General features: G+C 38.8%; 1 protein-coding gene across 7 annotated transcripts in view; it reads left to right on the top strand.

Annotated features, from left to right (window-relative positions):
* The first annotated feature begins 8,735 nt into the window (after positions 1–8,735).
* LOC124718871 (lysine-specific demethylase 4C-like) overlaps positions 8,736–22,876 on the top strand; it is a 380,259-nt gene continuing 366,118 nt past the window's right edge. For all 7 annotated transcript variants that reach the window (XR_007005926.1, XM_047244505.1, XM_047244509.1 and 4 more), the window contains exons 1-5: positions 8,736–9,142; positions 9,325–9,468; positions 10,019–10,200; positions 10,957–11,080; positions 22,199–22,383. Coding sequence is in view for 6 of the 7 variants with exons in the window: in XM_047244505.1 (XP_047100461.1) it covers positions 9,343–9,468; positions 10,019–10,200; positions 10,957–11,080; positions 22,199–22,383 (617 nt within the window). In the remaining variant the exon portion in view is untranslated. The remainder of the gene's footprint in view (positions 9,143–9,324; positions 9,469–10,018; positions 10,201–10,956; positions 11,081–22,198; positions 22,384–22,876) is intronic.

Raw genomic sequence — 22,876 nt, 5'->3', positions numbered from 1 at the left:
ATTGTCACTATCGATGAAAAGAAAACCTCACTCACTCCATCGTTAGGCATTGACATTGCCTGCAACATCAGACTTGTGCAACCTTGTGGTCATCTATCAGCATTGGTGGCGCCCATCCGGAGGACACTTCTCGCGTTTTCAGACCTTCCTGCAGGTTTATGTACACAGATACCACATACACTATGTGATCAAAAGTATCTGGACACCTGGCTGAAAATGACTTACAAGTTCGTGGCGCTCTCCATCGGTAATGCTGGAATTCAATATTGATGATAGTTTCCACTCTCGTAGGTATACGCTCAATCAGTTTCTGGAAGGTTTCTTTGGGAATTGCAGCCTATTCTTTTCGGAGTGCTGTACTGAGAAGAGGTATCGATGTCGGTGGGTGAGGCCTGGCACGAAGTCGGCGTTCCAAAACATCCCAAAGTTGTTCTATAGGATTCAGGTCAGGACTCTGTGCACGCCAGTCCTTTACAGGGATGTTATTGTCGTGTAACCACTCCACCATAGGCCATTCATTATGAACAGGTGCTCGATCGTGTTGAAAGATGCAATCACCATCCCAGAATTGCTCTTTAACAGTGGGAAGCAAGAAGGTGCATAAAACATCAATGTGGGCCTGTGCTGTGATAGTGCCAAGCAAAACAACAAGGGGTGCAAGCCCCCTCCATGAAAAACACGACCGCACCATAACACCACCACCTCTGAATTTTACTGTTGGCACTACACACGCTGGTAGATGGCGTTCACCAGGCATTCGCCATACCCACACCCTGCCATCGGATCGCCACATTGTGTACCAAGCGAGGCATCGTTTGGCATTTACTGGCGTGATATGTGGCTTGTGTGGCTTATGACGGCTCGACCATGAAAGCCGCCTGTCATAGTACATGCAGTGGACCCTGATGCAGTTTGGAATTCCTTTGTGATGGTCTGGATAGATGACTGCCTATTACATATTACGACCCTTTTCAACTGTCAGTGGTCTCTGTCAGTCAACAGACGAGGTCGGCCTGTATGCTTTTGTGCTGTACGTGTCCCTTCACGTTTGCGCTTCACTATCACATGAGAAACAGTGGACCTAGGGATCTTTAGGAGTGTGGAAATCTCACATACAGACGTGTGACACAGGTGACGCCCAATCACCTGACCACGTTCGAAGTCTATGAGTTCTGTAGAGCGCCCCATTCCACTCTCTCACGACGTCTAATGGCTACTAATGTCGTGATGTGGAGCACCTGGTAGTAGGTGGCAGCACAATGCACCTAATATGAAAAACTTATGTTTTTCGGCGTGTCCAGATACTTTTGATCACATAGAGTAAATACGTACTTCGGCAGTGATGTGTTCCACGTTCATTCAGTGATCCTCCAAGACAAATGTCTGCACTCACTCATTTATGTCCTCAGACTGGCTAGTGTGAGGCTGTGATTTTCTCAATTTGTTGTATGGAATGCTGCCTTCTCTGAACCGCCACACCCATTAATGCAAATGAGGCACATCTGTGACACCATCACCTCACGTTTCACTTATCTGGCTATGAATTTCAGTCAGTGTCACACCAAGCAAATGGGTAAAGCAAGTGATTACATGCAATTCTTTTAACGAAAACAAGACATTTTAAGCATTAAGTAAGTCCTTATTCTCGCTACATTCGGATGATAGCATCTCCTTTTTCCACACGGATTAATGACACGAGAATATTAAACGTGTGTCACTTCTCGATGTAATCTACCAGCAGCCGTAAACGTTTTTCACAACATTGACGCCATGATTCTGTGAATGCTACAAACGCTTCTTTAGTATTCTCGTTTTCCCACTGGAAAATCAGTGATGTAAACACGACATGGCTAATGAATATATGACCATGGAGATCGTTATTCATCGTTGGTAACAGCCAAAATCCAGTAGAAGCCAGGTCAAGTGAGTGAGGATCACGAGTAATCAGTTCCAAAATGTTCTCATGAAGAGACTACAGTGTCATATTCGCCCGATGTGCTGGTGCGGTGTCATGGTGAAAGAGCACAGTTGCAGCCTGTTCTGGCCTTTTCATGCACTCTTATCTCTACTCTGCAAAACAGCATGATAGAGAGTACGTTCCATTGTGCCAGTTATTAGGGTTTCTTCCTGTTCCCTATAGAGCCTGGGAGAAATAATTGTTTGAATGCCATTGTGTATGCGTTAATTATTCCAAGCCTGCTCTCACGATCCCTTTGTGAGTGATATGCAGGGGGTTGTAGCATATACCTGGAATCATCATGGAATCGTCTCTTGAAACTTTGGATAGCTTACATCTATCTTCAAGGGTTTTCCAGTTCAGTTTCTTCTGCATTTCTGTGTCACTCCCCCATGGGTCAAAAAAACTTGTGAACATTCATGCAGCCCTTCTCTGTATATGTTCAGTATTTCCTGTTAGTTCTATTTGATATAGGTCCTACGCACTTGAGCAGTATTCTAGAATGGGTCGTACGAGTAATTCTGGAAGGAGCTCGTTTTTCAAAACATGTTGGTAGGTTGCACCTGTAACCACAGTGCCCTTTGGAGTATAGTGAAGTAAGAATACTTCCTCAAAAAATTTTTGAGATGGTTAATGTGTGTGGTTCCATTTACCTGACTGGTGCTTCGTTTCAAGATAGGAAATCCATGTCTGTCACAATCGATGAAACGAATTTCTCATTCATGCCATAACTATGGTGGCGGGTCATAACTATGCAGCCCCACATTGCTTATCGTATGGCATGTGGCATCCTTTGTAGTCACAGCTGTGTATCATTTCTAATAATGCACAAAGCATCAATAAAATAAGTCGTTTTTGCATCCCAAAGAAAACTGACCACAAACCTTCCTGGCATGTGAAGTGGATGATGATTGCTGATTCCTTTCCGCCATGTCTCGTCTATGGAAAAAAAAAATCTGTTGGATTTTGTTTTGAAATCAGCCAGACATTGTTAACAAAATGATTGTAATATTCATTCCTGGTCATCAAATGCTGCATATAGGAGATGCATTCAAGTTATAATACCTCTGATATTTCTTAGTCATAAACAAACCATACAATAACTTTGAAACTTGTCCCCCTACTTGTCACAATCTCCCTACCGTTGTATGCATTTTTCACAACATCGACAATTCCGTGGCCGCTACGCACGCTTGTTTAGGAAACCGGCGTAAGCACTGAAAAACAGTTGAAGCTGATGCAATAGCGGTACGACTTGTGAATGGGAAACCACGGAGAGTTTATAAACTTCAAAGTTGTTGTCACGAAAAAACAGCTCTGTCACATTCACCCAATGTGCTGGTGCGTTGTCTTGGTGAAAAAGCCCATGTGCAGCCATTGAAAATGTCTCCATTTTAAGTATCAAAAACAGTCCTCATTCTCGCTGCTGCCATTAAAGGTCTGTGTCCAATACAGTGCTGCCACCTGTCACGCTTTCAGAACGTGTTCAAACGTATTTTAAATCGAACTGCACGTTTCTGTGTTTGGAGTCCCAATAAAAGAAATAGGAGGCGTTAGAATTTCAGTGCACCTCGTAACTCACACGTGCAGAAACTTCCATACACATTTTCTGATATATCGATAATGTCACCTACCTCATATATATCAAATTTCAGATTATTTGATACTATAGTCGGCAGCAGCGTTAATGGCCTCTGGCTGCGCAGCTCACAAGGAATGCTGTGTTGTCAACTCGGCTGAAAGTGCATCGGCAGCAACTTCGTTAAGTTCCTGTATCTCGGCTACGTCGAAGACCTTCTCGTCTGAACCAGTCTCACGTTCGAAGAACGAGTAAACTTTAAAAATAAGGCCCCGTGCCTGTTTGTGATACACTTGGCGCCTTCTAGGCATCTCAGCCATTATGAGAAAAGTCACAGAACACACAGAAATCAGTCAATCGTAGTTCTACATTCGTAAAGGACGATAGAACGCTCAAATACAACGGAAGTTTATCACAGTGTGGAACGCGGAAACAGACAGCGCTGGTTGGCTAGCTGCGCAGCTGTCTACTGCGCATCCCCGGCTCAGAACAACTCAGAAGCCATGAATGCCGTCGTGAACTAGTATGTGGTGTCCATTCTTCGAGTTTCCATCTGTGATGTCTTTCACAAGGACCACTTTCCAGGGAAGTACAGCGACATTTCATTTTAGCCATCTATTTCGCAACTGTTGAAAATGAAGGAGCATTTTCTTTATAAATCTTCATCAGCATTGAACGCCTATCTGCCAGTATAGTTCTCTTTGTTTCAAACTACGGCTGCTATTCGATAATAGTTATCAATTACAAATTTTGTATCACACAAGCATGTTTGCAGTCGACTTCTTGTTACTGTTTATGTTTTTTAACCTCTTTGCATTTCAGTATAAATCTTGCTGTTGGCCAAAGCTGTGCTAGAAAATGGTCTTTTACCAAAACGGCTCGCATATTAAAGAATATTTTAGCAGCAGCCTACGGCGTCACATGATGTATTTTGAAAATTTGTCAGAACTGTGAAACAGAAACGACAGGAAATATTTTGGGAAAATCAGCATATTTGAATTCACAATATACTGCGTAAAAATTAATGATTTACGATGGCATAATATTCTGGCTTTATCTACTAATTTGAAGAAAACACACTAAAAAAATAAAAACATAACTATTCCGCAGATAAGCAACTCCTGACGTAAGTTACACACAACATTTACCAGTATAATATATATATATATATATATATATATATATATATATATATATATATATATATATATATATATATATATAATGCACTTACAGCAGCGCGATTTCTTTGCCATGCTGAGAAATTCACTTTCGGTCACAGGCGGACTTTGAGATTTCAAGGCCATTAACGGCAGTAGCAATCATTGGCTGTTGACTGCACTGCTAGAATATCTGCATGCATGTTGTTAGAAATTACACTTCGCAAGACAAACATGTAGTATATGATCATAAACTCTTCCCTATTTTTTCATCATGATCTTGCAACATTTATTAAGAGTGTTTCGTATACCTATATGCCACAATTTTAAGGCATGTGACTTCGGAAAGAATTTACGTGACTATAGAAGCAGGTAGGTCTGTTACTGAGGATTAGTTAATAAGTCGAAAAGCTTTCTGCAACATATGAAGTCACATATTCCCTGATATGGGAACATCTAAACCTATTCATTCTTTCTCATCATCAAGTTCCAAAATAGATTCTGACGCATGCTAGTTTCATTCTCAGGTTGTATTCACATAAAAACAAAGTTACCTTTCACTATGAATTGCTTTTATTACGTGAACATTACCTAATTTGACAGAAACATTGCACCATTTTCCAATGCTCCCTCGCCGGCATGCGTGGCCGTGCGGTTCTAGGCGCTTCAGTCTGGGACCGCGTGACCGCTACGTCGCAGGTTCGAATCCTGCCTCGTGCATGGATGTGCGTGATGTCCTTAGGTTAGTTAGGTTTAAGTAGTTCTAAGTTCTAGGGGACTGATGACCACAGATGTTAAGTCTCATAGTGCTCAGAGCCATTTGAACCAATGCTCCCTCAGTGTTTCCGCACCAGCAGCATCGTACTCCATCGGATTTGAATTGATCTTATGAAGGTAACTTGAATCGGGAAGAAGAAACTTGTCACAGCTTAACTGAAAGGAAGAGAAATGGTAAAGCATCAAGTGATAGTTAATTTGGAGATGGAGAGGAATATGTGTGTTTGGCGTTAGAGGGGGCGGGAGAATTAACTCTAGTAAACCAGTCAAAGTGCATTTACGTTGTAGTTACTACAAGTAGAAATGTAGGGATGTAGACATTAGAGAGCTGCAGCAAAGGAGTCTTCGACCTGAAGAACGAAACAAGATGAAATTCTGAAATGTCTTGAACTGCGAGAATTTAAGCAGATTTATACAAAATGGGACTGTTATAGGCCTCTCCGTGAGTCGCCGTAGACGATACGATTCCCACACATTGCAATACAATCCTTGCGCCCGTAAACTAAGCTACAATGCACAAATAATTTGGTTTAAATTTTGAAACTTTCGGCGATAAATCGTAACTGAAAAGCTATGCTTCTTTTGCAGCAAAACTACTCATTACTGTCTGCCTTTCAATTTTTATGAAAATTAATTCACTGCCACATTAAAGATTGGGGACTTTTTTTGTACGTTGTAATGGAAACTTGAAATTTGGGAAATGAAACAAGTATGAAGATTTACGATGAAATTCTCCACATAATGTAAAGACACTGCTGAAAGATTGAGTTGCAGCAAGGGAATAACTGCAGACTATTACAGCAGTGGACCAATGAGAGCTGATACTTTTTTACTATGTCCATATGCTTAACATAGCAGCAAAGATGCATTTTAAAAATATAGTGCTGGAGCATACACATCTCCACAACGTATGTGACTCAAGGAAAAAGAGAAACTGTAAACCACATAATAGTTTTAAAACAATGAATCACTTCTAAAATGCTTCATTCATAAGAAAGCCACCAAGAATGGGCGCTACCCCCTATCGTCCATTAACGGATACCGGTACCGTACTTGTTACAAGTTAGATATTCATTTAAAATGCAAGTCCGGTTGCAGGTGTAGACACTAATAAAGACTTCTCTGATCATCAACCCGAAATACGCAATATCGAATGCCGGTACTTGTCCCTTCTTGTTTCTGTACCGCCTACCGATGCTCCTTTGTGTCCAGTGGAGCCAACGGTCAGCTGTGATGTCACGTGACTCCCGTCGTGATCGTAATCTATCGTTGTATTAACGTGAAAAATATACGCGTTGTCGAAGTTACGTCCTGTAAGTATCTACAAATAGTTGGGTAAACAATGAGGAGGAAGATTGTATTCTGTGGTAATAGATTTGACATCACAAAAACTAGATCGATCTCTCGATGTTCGCTAACGCAAAATGCCGGCAACCTAACCACTAAGGGGCGAAACAAGACGAAGATGTTAACTGCCCATGTCTTTAATATTCGTAGTGGACTACACAGCGACAATTGCAATATAGAGAAAGACAGAATTACGTATAAATTAAATTTTCTTCCCCCGAAAACTCGATGGTAGTTATAATATCATATGCGCAGTGATGCCCAAGTTTAGTGTTGGCTCATTTCACAGCCATTCACGGCAGAATGTGGAACACTGACATAAAATGTGAAATGGCTTAATATCTTTTTTCTTATTTTTTTAATACTTTGTGAATTTTGCCAATAGTAACATACCCTTTCCAGTAAAATGAACAAAAACACGATAGACCAGCAACAATACTTTTCAGAGCCTAACGCGTGTTTAATTTTGCAAATGAGATCAAACGAAGATACAACTGATAGCAATCGAAAGATAATTTAAAGAAGAAAATATTATGGTTTTGTTCTTTTTATTAGCAACTAATCCTATGCAGCTGCGGGCCGACCGTTGTTTACCTCACTGCAGAAATAACATTAGGCATTGCAGTAGAATGATTGGTGAGAGCGGATTATCACCAGGAACACATTTTTTTTTCAGTAGTAAGCTATAACTGTGCGAGGACGGCATTTTGTATATCTAGTATCGTTTTGGTGCTGGTAAAGCATAGGCTTTCAAAATTAGCACGATAAAAGGTTCCAGAACAATGAGTAATTACAGTTGCATCTATGGAAAGGCAAATAATATTGTCAGGACGATGTTAAAATATTTCATTTGATCATTAAAGCATAGTTGACGATCTGATGTTTCGGAAATTTCTGAACACGTAACGGTAAAGACGATCGGAAAATACGCCCTGCCTTATGGGAGTTATTTGTCTGACTTCATAAACATTTACAAACGACGTAAGATTTCGTGAAATAACTTGTGTAACGGACAGGAGTTATCAGAAGTAGCTACGTCGAAAATATAAATTGAAATATTAAACAGAACTGTTTTTAACTTGCACGTTTTTGTGATGAACGGCCTCTAAGGGTGTCGATTAGTTACTCTATTTTTTATGAACTTTCTTCTAAGGCAGTGGATATTTTCTGCATAATCTTCACATTTGTTTCACAGCGCACTAAACTCGATTCAACAGTGGCCGCTTCTCCCAAGGAAGGATGTAGGCCTATATATATGCAGCGGGAATAAACAGAAAACAAATATGATTCAATACTCAGAACAGCCGTAAATAGGTTTCTTGTCGTATGTGTTACAGAATTTCATCACGAGCGTGAATGTCATACTGCAGCTCGGATGACAGAATCATCAGAAAAGGTTGTTTGAGGCGCAGGAGCACGACAGTGTAAGTGCACAGAATGCTGCGAAATAAAAAGTGAATGCTGCCTCCTTAATGCAAGAAAAATCGATTTTTTTTCGCAAGGGAGGAATTAACAACATTCCTCCGCTCGACATCTTTGCCATCGCATTTCGCTTTCGTTAAGATTATAGATAATGAGAAGACGTTGCTATTAACATTAAATCGTTGTGCCTTTCGTTCGATGGTTTCCGTATACTTACAAACAGGACAATAAAATTTCAAAGATTGTTCATTTTGAAGAGTCTTTGTCGAAAATATGTTATCTAACGGCGGTAGTTCACGTTATCACAAATATACTTCAGAAGTCTCCGAATTTAAAATATGAAGCAGTCTTGAAATTGTTGTTGATAGAATTTTATAAGGTAAGTGATAAACACAAGTTCAGCATCAGTTAGGAATACGTGACTACGCTATGTGCAGTGTGAGAGACTGTTTCCGTGATTGGTTACCCAGGGGATTATGGTGGCACGGGACAGTGGCAGGAAGATGGCGTCTATGCGGTAGTGCTAGCATTTTCATTGAATTAAGATATGGACAAAGCTCACTCATTTTTCAGCCCGAGTTTTTAGTTAGTTATTCGCAAGTGCTGTTCGTCTTAGTACGTACATACGCTATGAGTTTCAGTGATACTTTGCGTTGTGGATTGTCTCCGGACTTTCGTTAATGTGTTTCGGTTCCTGGCTTCCACTAACCAGCACATAATAAATTAGTATAGTTTTTAGAATCGTTAAAGCATTGTGTTGGCTGTTATGAGTATCACGTTAGACAGTGTTTGCTCATACATTTAATGGATTGGAGCGTACAAGAGAATTTACTCAGAAACGAACTACAATGTTTACAAATACGTTTTTAAATAGTTTGATTTCACTTCCTCGCTAGCCAGGTGATTATTTCAGATACAAATTCCAGGTGTTTTAAGTGTTATTATCTATGAGTGTTGTTAGAATGATAACTTTTTTTGTTAGAAACTATATTATGTGGAACACACCGTTGCATCATACCGTGTTGTGTATCTGTCAATTTGGCGTCGTTTGGGTATGGAAGTGATGCATTCATATTTTGCAGGAAAAATAAAAAGAAAAAATGGAAGATAAGAATCCAGAACGGAAGATAATGGTTTTTCGGCCAACCTACGAGGAATTTAAAGATTTCTCAAAATTCATTGGCTACATGGAATCACAAGGCGCCCACAAAGCCGGCGTTGCTAAGGTAAAAGTGTTACAGCTAATAATATGTTTTGCGGATTGTTAGTGTTACTAGTTGAACATTGTTCAACATCGAGTTTGTAAAAATATATGAAGCATCATACTTCTGCCTGTTTTTCTTTTTGTTTGTCGGCGCAGAAACGAATCATCAGTAGAGATTTGTTATTGGTCTTTTTCAAAACATAATTGTTTACCGTAATTCGTGAAATGAGCAAATGAATGAATGAAAACACATTAGCGGTTTAGCGCTTATTTGGAATATATAGTGCGGTAAACCTACAATATCTAGATGAATGCACAGATTGATTATCACTGGCGGTTAATGTTTGTTATGATTTGAAGAATTCAGTACGAGCGTACCACAGCTTGTTTCTTGTGTTCTTTGCTCCCTTTCTTTCCTTCTATAAAAACATCAAATGGTTCTTTGTTGTACTTATGCAGGTTAGTTAAACTTCTCATCGGAGTTATTTTTGTATATCAGAGTTTTAAATGTCGTTATAATAATTTCATAGTACAAAATCGCACGTATAATTAGACATGACTTATTTTTGCAGATCATACCACCACCAGAATGGGTGCCACGAAAATCGGGATATAATATAGATGAAATTGATTTGAACATACCAGCTCCAATCTGTCAGGTTGTTGATGGGAAACCTGGTCTTTATACTCAAATCAATGTACAGAAGAAAGCAATGACTGTTAAGGAATACAGGGATCTAGCTTGCAGTGATAGGTGAGTTTTTCTGTGTCCATATTTATATGTAAAAATTGGCATTTACAATGTTTATCATTTGTGTGTCATGATATGTATAGGATTTCTGTCAGATACTAGGTATAAGTCAGGAGAAGGGTCACCATATGCAGCTTATGTAGTGTTAAATTGCACATTCTTTTTATGTGCATGCAGTTTGTTCTTGCTGCAAAATGTTTTTGTAAGAGTAATGAGCTTGGTTCAGTTGCTGTCATATTCTCCTACTTTGTCAGAAATGTTGGTGGAGGATAGTGAGAGATAAAAGTAGTTTTGAGTCTGGGAGAAATGATTATCCCCATCCAAAAAATTTGTTTGTAGATTAGAACACTGCTGAATCATAGTTTAATTCACCTATTTTAAGTTTTTAGAAAGATCTTTCAAACATTAAGATCACTACCACAATTAGATTTCGGTATTTATGCATTATGGTTCTTGTAATTTATCCATTATTAATATTAGAGAGAAAGCCATAGTTAAAATAAAATACAACCAACAGTAGAAAATGTTAATACTGTCCTAGGCATGGAGAACTTTTGCCCCTAGATAATAGTTGGGTATTGTATAAATCATAAATCTTCTTCTTCTTCTCTCTCTCTCTCTCTCTCTCTCTCTCTCTCTCTCTCTCTCTCTCTCTCTCTCTGTGTGTGTGTGTGTGTGTGTGTGTGTGTGTGTGTGTGTGTGTGTGTGTGTGTGGTTTTTTTCTTTCAATTGGATTTTTTATTGGAAACTTTGTTTCAGTTACAATACACCAAAGCACAACGATTATGAAGAGCTTGAGAGCATGTACTGGAAGAAAATAATGTATGGTTCACCAATTTATGGAGCAGATGTCTCAGGCTCACTAACAGATAAAGATGTTGATGTAAGTGCTTTTATTTAAAAAAAATCTTTTTGAGAGGATTTTTTATTATATCTATGTGTGCTTATTGTATTATCAGTTATTTTCTTACTCATTGTCATATTTGTGTACCATTGTTCTGTTAGACTAAAGGTAATAATTTTTTGTCATAAGACCATTATTAATACTTTAGAGGTTTCTTTTGGTTGACATCTCGGTGTTGGTAGCTATGCTACAGTTCAGACTGTGTGTACATTTTATATTTTTAGGTTAACTATGAGCTGCAGATTAAACCTGAAGAAATAGAAGATAGGTAAGAGATTGAGGAAATGTGATCTGGATAAATTTAAACAGCTGGAGGTTGTTGATAATTATAAATGTAGAAATGGGCACCAACTCCCTCGAATAGGTGAAATGGATATGATAGAAGATGAATGGTGAGCTTAGAGAGATAAAATTGGGAGGGCAGTAAGGGAAAAACTAGAGAACTGATAGGCCTCGTGGGTACCCTTGAATATGCTAAATGATAGTAGGAGATGAAATGAAGCTCAGGCAAGGATGCATACAGAAGTTAAAAAAGAGAGAGAGAGAGAGAGAGAGAGAGAGAGAGAGAGAGAGATACAGGAAGTGTAAAACACAAAGCAGGAATGGTGGAGAAAACATGCAAGGTTGTAGAAGTTTGCGTAACAAAGGTAAAGATAGATGTCAACTACAGGACGAGTTAGACAGGCCTTTGGAGAAAAGGGAGCATATCGAGCCACTACCAGGCAAAGAAGATAAGACGAAAAGAGGAAGGAATAAAGAGAGGGGCTATACAACTGAAGAGAACATCATGATGATGATAGGTTTTTTTTTTTACATGGTGCTGTCCATATTAATTAAATCAGCCAAGAGAAAGGTTATCTTGATACTCTCAGATATTACTGAATTTAACCCATTTTAAAATTCAGGACAGGGTAAGAAACTTGTATATTTTTGTTTCGTCCAAAAGAATTCCTGATCCAAGATGCCTCAAGCACCATTTTGCACATGCAAATCTTGGAAAGAAATGCTATATCTCTGGAACAGTTGCTGTTATTTTTTTAAATTTATTTTTTATTTACACACACACACACACACACACACACACACACACACACACACACACACACACACACACACACACACACACACACACACACACACACACGCGCGCGCGCGCAATTATTTTAAAATGCCATCCTGCATACCATGATTAGTATCATTCCCTGAAAAGGAGAACTTCCACTTTTCAGTTGAAAATGTTCTGTAAACAGCTGAAATTTTGCTATATGTTAAACCATTTTCAATTACTGCATTATCACACACAGGTGATCAAAAGCTAGTCTTACTTCCATGAAATTTTATTTTTTCTAGAAGATGAGTAAGAGACACATTTTTCAAACACATTAAATCATTCCAAATATATGAGAGTTAGAAAAACGTAAAAGGTTTTAAAGCCTATAACTTCTCTGCTCCCTGTTTAGAACTGAAATTAGCTAATCAATGAACTAACAATAGGTTCAGCTGGATCTGTATCTTCTTTTTATACTGAGTGATGTCATCCTGTTGAACCAGGAGGAACTGGGGCATCCACAATCTTTAAAACATACTGAACCGAAAGTGAGTACCGTGAGCACTGATGATGGTGTTACTGTCTTGCAGCTGGAAACTTCTATACAGCAACCACTCCACATGGTAGCATTGAACTTGTAACTGATTATAATCTCTGCAATCAACCAGTCAGTTATGTACACAGGCCACAAGTGTCTCACTTTGCAAATAGTTCTCCTGCTGTTTCTAAGGTCTTGGCTGGGCAAATGAAATTTCTTCTTTCTCGCTCTTTGAAGTTAGTGTGTTAAAAGTTCACCCTCACTCTCAAAGTGAGATCAGAAGTGGGCTTTCTGAATTCCTTTCACAGGGTAGTTTGGTTGGATTGTTCTTCTGTGTTCTGCTGGTGGAATTCTTCACTTTCTTCTTTTGGCAACAGAATGAGGGCTGTAGATGTGTGTGTCTTCACTATATCCTTGGCATTCTGAATTACAGCTGTAATTGGGCTGGAAAGATTGTTTCATAGCACGATGCTTCAGCAGCTGCCTACACCATCACAAGGCCCTTTCCTCTGACCAGCAGCAATGTGTAAACATTCTGTTGGCACAAGCGAGGTAGTCAATTCAGACAGTTGGTAGTGATTTTTGAAGGTGTCTAGGAGCACCATTGGTAATATTGATGACCTTTCCTGCCTTTGATCGCAGTTGTTGAAGAATTTTGCATGTTGCCAACAAAGCACGTGTGTACAGTATTATCACTTTAAAACGCAATACTTTATATCTTGTTTTAAAAGTAAAAGTAAAGTTGTATGGCACGGATGCCTGGTAGACTCCCAGGAGCAGGTTCAGCCATCTAATTGGAAAGGTTTTCTCTAGCCTTTGTGCTCACAGACACCTTTCCATCGTGAAGTATGAGGTGTGTATGCAAGTGTGTGTTAAATGTAGGTGACTGTAACAGGTGTTGGAGTGTTATGTTTGTGATCTTCCAGGGAGTATTTTTGTGTAATCTTTCTCATGCCTGGTATAAGTTTAATACAACAGTTCATGTATCATTTCCCTCTCTCCGCTCTTTATTATAGTATCTTTCTTGCTGGCACTCTCAGGATGGTCATAATAGGGATCTGGTTTTATAGACATAACGTTTCTTGTTTTTGTCCACCATGCATTTTGGTGCAGTGGAAATGTGGTGCAAAATCATTCTTTTTTTTTTTTTTTTTTTTTTTTTTTTTTTTTTTTTAACAGTTCTGCTTTAATTCTTAGAGCTTGCACCTTTTTAGTGTAGAATATGCACGATTCAACAACTGAATTAATATTAGAAAAATTCCTGACAAATCGTGCAAGCTTTCTTTGGCTCATTTTCTTCTGAAGATGGAATTTCTACTTTCAAGATTGTCGTCAGTTTTATTTTGTTGTGCTCCCCCACAGCTTCAGTAATTTCTCTTCATTTTTTTTTATGGCTGCAGCTGATGACTTGACTTGATTGGCTGTGGTTTCTTAACAGTACTAACACTTTCCTCTTTAGTAGACTGGTTCAGAGAGTGTAATTCGTCCTCAACAGATGCAAAATCTGCATCATGGGAGACTTCACCTTGTTTGGTTACTGTTTTGGTTGTTTTGTCAAAGCATTTAGGCAATAAGCTCACTCATTCCCAAACTGAAGACAGATTTTTAAAAATTTTTTCCTTCCTAGTCTTTAATCACCCTTTTTGTATATGCAAATAGTCTGCACACATTACTGTCCTTGATGCCATTTAGAAGTTCTTTCAAACAGCCCTTTCCACAGAACACCCTACAACTCAGTTAATCAGCAAAATTCTCAATAAAGCTTCAGTTATAGAATTATCTGGATGCTTTCAAATTTTCTACAAGGCTCTGCAATAAAAAAAATGGCAACAAATAACTGTAACTGCACTGTGTAGTACTAATATAGACTAAAAACATCATTTTTTTGTACAGGCATTAAATTTTTTTAACCTTAAAAAAAGAATCAGAAGGTTACAGGAAGAGAATTGAGAGTGTCATTGGAAGTTATTATCTCTCAAGAAACAAAAGACAACAAAAATCTAGAGCTGTTCAAGAGGAACAGAACTTTCCCCTCCTCCCATCTGAATAGATATGGATTATGTCACACAAATGTTTAAGGAGTTACATATTTTAACTATAACATCACAGGATGTAAGAGTATGTTTTGTGTTGGGATTTGTTGTGCACAGTCTTCCAGTTTAGAGGGAATAATGATGCCCATACATTACTGGATCAAAATAGTCCATTACCCTGCAGTAAAAATGACTTTCGCTCAGTGAGGGATGAATAATGCTGCTTCCAGTGTGTTTGATAACTTATTCAAAACTTTAAAAAGCATGGCCTATTGCAAATCTAAATTTGAATCTGAGTGACAAGTCTCTTCCTGGCTGCTTCTCGTATTTGAAATAATCATTTCATTTCTTGAAAGTTATTGCTTAAAGAATGCAAAAGAGTTAGAGGCTTACTGCCATTATTAAACATTAACACCCCCTCCCCACCACAACTACTGTATAAATTTCACTGTAAATGGTCAGCAAATAGTCATTATTAAATTGATTTGTTACCTATATTATGATGTGTCGAATAATGTACCCTGAGAGTTTTAATAACTGACGATGCACTTGTACATAGGCATTGGCCTTTTCTGGGAGCTTTTTATACATTTCTCCAGTCTTTTCTAATTAATTTGAATTTTTGTTTCAGTACTCGTAACCATTTATGTGAGTGTTTATTAACTTAGACCAGTTAAGAACAGTTTTCATGGGATTCTCATCAGCAGAGTTTGTGGCAGTTAACATTCTTTTAAAAATGCCTCCTCCATTGTAATTGAACTAGATGGATCTGTAAATGATTCCACTATGTGGATTAGCAAATGTTGTCACCTGAGAAATGTTTTGACATGTTAATGATATTAAGCTGGGTTCACATAGGCAACGAAAGTATCGCCACAAGTCAAGTCATTCAGGAGTGGCGCTGTGAGCTACCGTTCACACAGGACGCCACAAATTCTTCGTAATTGCGCAGTTTGCTAAATGGCGTCACCTGTCTCAGTTGATTAAACGGCTGTACATATTACTAAATAAGATGTTTAGGAAACATAATAAATGTAAAATATTAATTACCAAAGTGTTTCTCATCTCTCTTGTCTAGACTACATGTTTTAAGAACCAGTCTGCAGCTTCAAACCAAGTAAGGCTGGGTTTATAAATACCATCTGTAGACGCACCACTCTTAAATGATTTCAGTACTTTTTTTATGTTCACTTATGTAAGCATTTCAAATGCTTCGAATTTTTAATTTTGTTGTGACTACATCAATTCCAGGTACATATTCACGCATACTGTTTACTATTTCAATTAATGCAGCATCTCTCAAATTTCTGTCTTTGTATGATTCGCTTTTGTGGTTCAAAAGAAATTCCCGTTCTTGATACACCTCCAAGAATCTCATAATTGTCGCTGTTGACCACTTTTTCGACGTATTAAAAGCAAACGCACAAACAAAAGCACTATCTGCGAACGAATACGCACTAGAAAGGTTTGAATCCAGCCACGAGGTAGCAATCGAATGACGTTATTAGATTGTGGAGAAGGCAAAATGGCGCAACAAAGTAGAACCAAGTTCAACTTTTTGTGGCGTGACAGAAGTTGCACTTCTTAAATGGCGCCACCGAAAACTAGGAGTTCACACATGCAACTACAAAGCAACTGCAGTTCGTCATTAGCAGTGGCGATACTTTTATTGCCTGTGTGAACCCGGCTTTAGTTACCTTTTTTTTATTTCCGTATTTGGGCCGGCCGGAGTGGCCGAGCGGTTAAAGGCGCTACAGTCTGGAACCGCACGACCGCTACGGTCGCAGGTTCGAATCCTGCCTCGGGCATGGATGTGTGTGATGTCCTTAGGTTAGTTAGGTTTAAGTAGTTCTAAGTTCTAGGGGACTTATGACCACAGCAGTTGAGTCCCATAGTGCTCAGAGCCATTTGAATTATTTTCGTATTTCCCCTCCCCAATTATTGATGAGAGATTCAGTGATACAACTATTTACGAGTAGGAAGAACGAAATTCATTTGAGAAAACTAAAATTATGGTGAGGCAAAATGGGTGCCCAGTACTTACCTTTTCCATCCTTCTCTCCCCTCATTCTCACAACAGGCAGGTCTGTCACACTCTCAGGTTTGACTAACATGCTCTTCGTCTTTAACCTTTCCCAACCTATCCCTCTGTCTTCCGCAAAGAAGGAACTATTAATTTTACTTTTTTGGCACGAATAAAGATAGTTATCTGGGAAGCATGGAATTTTTAGCTGTGATTCCAGTCAGTGAAAAAAAGTGTATTGTCAGAATATTTTTTCATAATGACCAGCTTCAGATCTGATTAAAACAGATGTAGTCTTACATTGTTTATAATGTATTCTGTCAAAAGAATACATGTCGAAGAAAACGATTGGACTGTAATCCTCCAAAAGGCCATTGTTCGGAAGTGGGATGCACTACGGTGACAACAGCAGGAGCACATTTAAGAACACGAGTAGTTAGAATTTCAATGTTAGTTAATATTATAGCTCCTACTTGGCCAAATATGGCTCAGTTACCTGCAATTTCTGATTACTTTTAGTGTGAGGTGCAGAGCCATCATTGGGGAGTGGAAAAGCTTGTTGATGGCAGACTGTAATAATATGAGGTTTAATACAACAGGTGATTTGCATTTCACAGAAACAGTAATTGGACTCTGCCATAAGGAATTTAGATTGCAAGGTTCTATTGGTGCAAACCCAACTGTGCATACGATGGCACGCAATTGACACCTCATCAAGTGAATCATTTCCCAGTGCAATTAAATAACTGAAAGTTAAAAGTGAATCACTTCTCAGCGCAATTAAATAACTGAAACTTAAAAGAATTCTCTATCCATGATAAGTAAAGAACAATAACCTTTTAAGTACTAAAGAAAAACTTGTTTCAAGTTAAGTAATATTGTTATAATACCAATTACATAGAGCAAGAAATATGGCTTCATTATGTGAAGACAGATGGAGGGTAACAAGGAGATGACTTAACTCCTGTTGTTGTTGTGGTCTTCAGTCCTGAGACTGGTTTAATGCAGCTCTCCATGATACTCTATCCTGTACAAGCTTCTTCATCTCCCAGTACTTACTGCAACCTACATCCTTCTGAATCTGCTTAGTGTATTCATTTCTTGGTCTCCCTCTACGATTTTTACCCTCCACGCTGCTGTCTAATACTAAATTTGTGATCCCTTGATGCCTCAGAACATGTCCTGCCAACTGGTCCCTTCTTCTTGTCAAGTCGTGCCACAAACTCCTCTTCTCGCCAATTCTCTTCAATACCTCCTTATTAGTTATGTGATCTACCCATCTAATCTTCAGCATTCTTCTGTAGCACCACATTTCGAAGGCTTCTATTCTCTTCTTGTCTAAGCTATTTATCGTCCATGTTTCACTTCCTTACATGGCTACACTCTATACAAATACTTTCAGAAACAACTTCCCGACACTTAAATCTATACTCGATGTTAACAAATTTCTCTTCTTCAGAAACGCTTTCATTGCCATTGCCAGTCTACATTTTATGTCTTCTCTACTTCGACCATCATCAGTTATTTTCCTCCCCAAACAGCAAAACTCCTTTACTACTTTTAAGTGTCTCATTTCCTAATCTAATTCCCTCAGCATCACCTGATTTAATTTGACTACATTCCATTATCCTCGTTTTGCTTTTGTTGATGTTCATCTTTTACCCTCCTTTCAAGTCCATTCCGTTCAGCTGCTCTTCCAAGTCCTTTGCTGTCTCTGACAGAATTACAATGTTATCAGCATACCTTGAAGTTTTTATTTCTTCTCTATGGATTTTAATACCTACTCCGAATTTTTCTTTTCTTTCCTTTACTGCTTGCTCAATATAGAGATCGAATAACATTGGGGAGAGTCTACAACCCTGTCTCACTCCCTTCCCAACCACTGCTTCCTTTTCATGCCCCTAGACTCTTATAACTGCCATCTGGTTTCTGTACAAATTGTAAATAGCCTTTCGTTCCCTGTATTTTAGCCCTGCCACCTTCAGAATTTGAAAGAGAGTATTCCAATCAACACTGTCAAAAGCTTTCTCTAAGTTTACAAATGCTAGACACGTAGGTTTGCCTTTCCTTAATCTATTTTCTAAGATACGTCGTAGGGTCAGTATTGCCTCACGTGTTCCAACATTTCTACGGAATCCCAACTGATCTTCACCGAGGTCGGTTTCTACCAGTTTTTCCATTTGCCTGTAAAGAATTCGTATTAGTATTTTGCAGCTGTGAATTATTAAACTGATAGTTCTGTAATTTTCACACCTGTCAACACCTGCTTTCTTTGGGATTTGAATTATTATATTCTTCTTGAAGTCTGCGGGTATTTCGCCTGTCTCGTGCATTTTGCTTACCAGATGGTAGAGTTTTGTCAGGACTGGCTCTCCCAAGGCTATCAGTAGTTCTAATGGAATGTTGTCTACCTCCGGGGCTTTGTTTCGACTTAAGTCTTTCAGTGCTCTGTCGAACTCTTCACACAGTATCGTATCTCCCATTTCATCTTCATCTACATCCTCTTCCATTTCCATAATATTGTCCTCAAGTACATCGCCCTTGTATAGAACCTCTAAATACTCCTTCCACCTTTCTGCTTTCCCTTCTTTGTTTAGAACTGGATTTCCACCTGAGCTCTTGATATTCATGCAAGTGGCTCTCTTTTCTCCAAAGGTCTCTGTAATTTTCCTGTAGGCAGTGTCTATCTTACCCCCAGTGAGATAAGCCTCTACATCCTTACATTTGTCCTCTAGCCATTTTGCCCTTCCGGTCGATATCATTTTTGAGACGTTTGTATTCCTTTTTGCCTGCTTCATTTATTGCATTTTTATATTTTCTCCTTTCATCAATTAAATTCAGTATATCTTCTGTTACCCAAGGTTTTCTACTAGCCCTCGTCTTTTTACCTACTTGATCCTCTGCTGCCTTCACTACTTCATCCCTCACAGCTACCCATTCTTCTTCTACTGTATTTCTTTCCCCCATTCCTGTCCACAGTTCATAACCAATAGATTGTGGTCAGAGTCCACGTCTGCCACTGGAAATGTCTTACAATTTAAAACCTTGTTCCTAAATCTGTCTTACCACTATATAATCTATCTGATACCTTTTAGTATCTCCAGGGTTCTTCCATGTATGCAACATTCTTTCATGACTCTTAAACCAAGTGTTAGCTATGATTAAGTTATGCTCTGTGCAAAATTCTACCAGACGGCTTCCTCTTTCATTTCCATATTCACCTACTATGTTTCCTTCTCTCCCTTTTCCTGCTGTCGAATTCCAGTCACCCATGACTATTAAATTTTCGTCTCCCTTCACTACCTGAATAATTTCTTTAATCTCATCATACATTTCATCAATTTCTTCGTCATCTGCAGAGATAGTTGGCATATAAACTTGTACTACTGTAGTAGGTGTGGGCTTCGTGTCTATCTTGGCCACAATAATGCGTTCACTATGTTGTTTGTAGTAGCTTACCTGCACTCCTATTTTTTTTATTCATTATTAAACCTACTCCTGCATTACCCCAATTTGATTTTGTATTTATAACCCTGTATTCGCCTGATTCCCACTATATCTAACTTTAACCTATCCATTTCCCTTTTTAAATTTTGTAACCTACCTGCCGATTAAGGGATCTGAAATTCTGCACTCCGATCCATAGAACGTCAGTTTTCTTTCTCCTGATAACGACGTCCTCCTGAGTAGTCCCCACCCGGAGATCCAAATGGGGGACTATTTTACCTCCGGAATATTTTACCCAAGAGGACGCCATCATCATTTAACCATACAGTAAAGCTGCATGCCCTTGGGAAAAATTACAGCTGTAGTTACCCCTTGCTTTCAACCGTTTGCAGTACCAGCACAGCAAGGCCGTTTTGGTTAGTGTTACAAGGCCAGATCAGTCAATCATCCAGACTGTTGCCCCTGCAACTACTGAAAAGGCTGCTGCCCCTCTTCAGGAACCACACGTTTGTCTGGGCTCTCAACAGATACCCCTCCGTTGTGGTTGCACCTACGGTACAGCCATCTGTATCCCTGAGGCACGCAAGCCTCTCCACCAACGGCAAGGTCCATGGTTCATGGGGGGAGACTTCACTCCTATATGTTGCAATAATACAGAGTAAAATTTGATTTCTGACATTAATTTAAAATGTTTTGTAACATGATGATCAAATTATGATTCAGCCTGCACTGTGCCCTCATTTACACTGTATTATAATAGTGTGTTTGACAGTGCCAAAATAATTTTGTGTATTTCCTTTGACAATGCCGCTTTGATTTAATCGTATTATGATGATATGAGGCTACTTCTGTTATCAGACCTGAAGATGGTCATTGTGGTGGAGAACGATTTTTTTGTGATCTTCGCCTGGAATCAAGGGAACTACCAGTTCTGACTGCTGGGATGGTTTTCTGTGCTTTTTTGGTTCTGTTTGCAGTACTTACAGTACAGTTTTTTGAAGATTTGTTACTGTTCAGCAGCTCTGACAAGAAATTCCGAAGTAAAAATGCATTTCAATTTTGCTTTCTCCGTTTTCTTGAATATGGTGGATTGCATGAATGATCGGCCAGTGTTTGTTTTTTTTTCCATTGGATTGCTGTTCATACCAAAGTATTTAGATAGAGAAGAAATAGAAATATGAGGTATAAATAACGGAGATTGCCAATGCTCTTCTTTGTTTATATTGCCTGCATCACTCTATAAAATAAATATTATATACTATATATCTAAAAACAAAGATGATGTGACTTACCAAACGAAAGCGCTGGCAGGTCGATAGACACAGAAACAAACACACAAAATTCAAGCTTTCGCAACCAACGGTTGCTTCATCAGGAAAGAGGGAAGGAGAGGGAAAGACGAAAGGATGTGGGTTTTAAGGGAGAGGGTAAGGAGTCATTCCAATCCTGGGAGCGGAAAGACTTACCTTGGAGGGAAAAAAAGGACAGGTATACACTCACACACACACCCATATGCAACCGCACATACACAGACATTTGTAAAGGCAAAGAGTTTTGACAGAGATGTCATTCGAGGCAGAAGTACAGAGGCAAAGATGTTGTTGAAAGACAGGTGAGGTATGAACAGTGGCAACTTGAAATTAGTGGAGGTTGAGGCCTGGCAGATAACGAGAAGAGAGGATATACTGAAGGGCAAGTTCCCATCCCCGGAGTTCTGACAGGTTGGTGTTAGTGGGAAGTATTCAGATAACCCGGACGGTGTAACACTGTGCCAAGATGTGCTGGCCGTGCACCAAGGCATGTTTAGCCACAGGGTGATCCTCATTATATCCATATTATATACTATGGTACAGATTTTGTTTAATTGCTGTGTGAGATAAGTTCATATTTGTGATGTTATCTTTCCGTGTTTTATTCTACAAATAAGAATAATATTCAGCTTTATTTCTATTTATTTTATAAAATATTACTGTTTTGTTGGTTATTCTGTACACCATATTGTCTGCAGGTGTGGAACATAAACCATCTGGGAACCATATTAGATTATGTGAATGAGGATTACGGCATTAGCATAGATGGAGTTAACACCGCGTACTTGTATTTTGGAATGTGGAAAACCACCTTTGCATGGCATACAGAAGATATGGATCTCTATAGTATTAACTATCTCCATTTTGGGGCACCAAAGACATGGTAAGTAAAGAAAGTAGACGTAAAATGTTTCTCACGTGCCTTTTTTTATTCAGATGTCATCGTTTCTTTGTATGTAATATTACTCGAACCTGTCAAGAAATTTCCGTAAGAGCTATGAGAAGACATAGTCATTTTCTGCAACTGTTGCTAATATGGGCACAATATGTGGATTTCGTATGTGGACTGGGTATACATCAAATTTTGTAATTTGGGGCCTGGGAATGTTTAGTGTTAGTGTAGAGAAAAAAGTCTGCTTTGGAAATAGGTGCAGAAGTCAACATAAAGTTAAGGAGGCAGATATATTTAAGGAAGGGAGAACAGAAGACTGTTTACCAGTTTATAAATCTGAAAAGCAGAAAAGTGATGTAAGAGTGGAAGTTTAAAATGAGCAAAACAGTAGGAGCACGTACATTGGGCTTGTGTTGCCTTAAATGATTAATTATATCATTTTGTGCATCTATCAAGATTTTTTATACTCTTCAATTTCAGTATT

Source organism: Schistocerca piceifrons, chromosome 10 (genome assembly GCF_021461385.2).
Source record: "Schistocerca piceifrons isolate TAMUIC-IGC-003096 chromosome 10, iqSchPice1.1, whole genome shotgun sequence".
NCBI classification, from domain to species: domain Eukaryota; kingdom Metazoa; phylum Arthropoda; class Insecta; order Orthoptera; family Acrididae; genus Schistocerca; species Schistocerca piceifrons.
The sequence above is the reverse complement of the archived record's forward strand: the minus strand, read 5'-3'. Positions and strand labels throughout refer to the sequence as shown.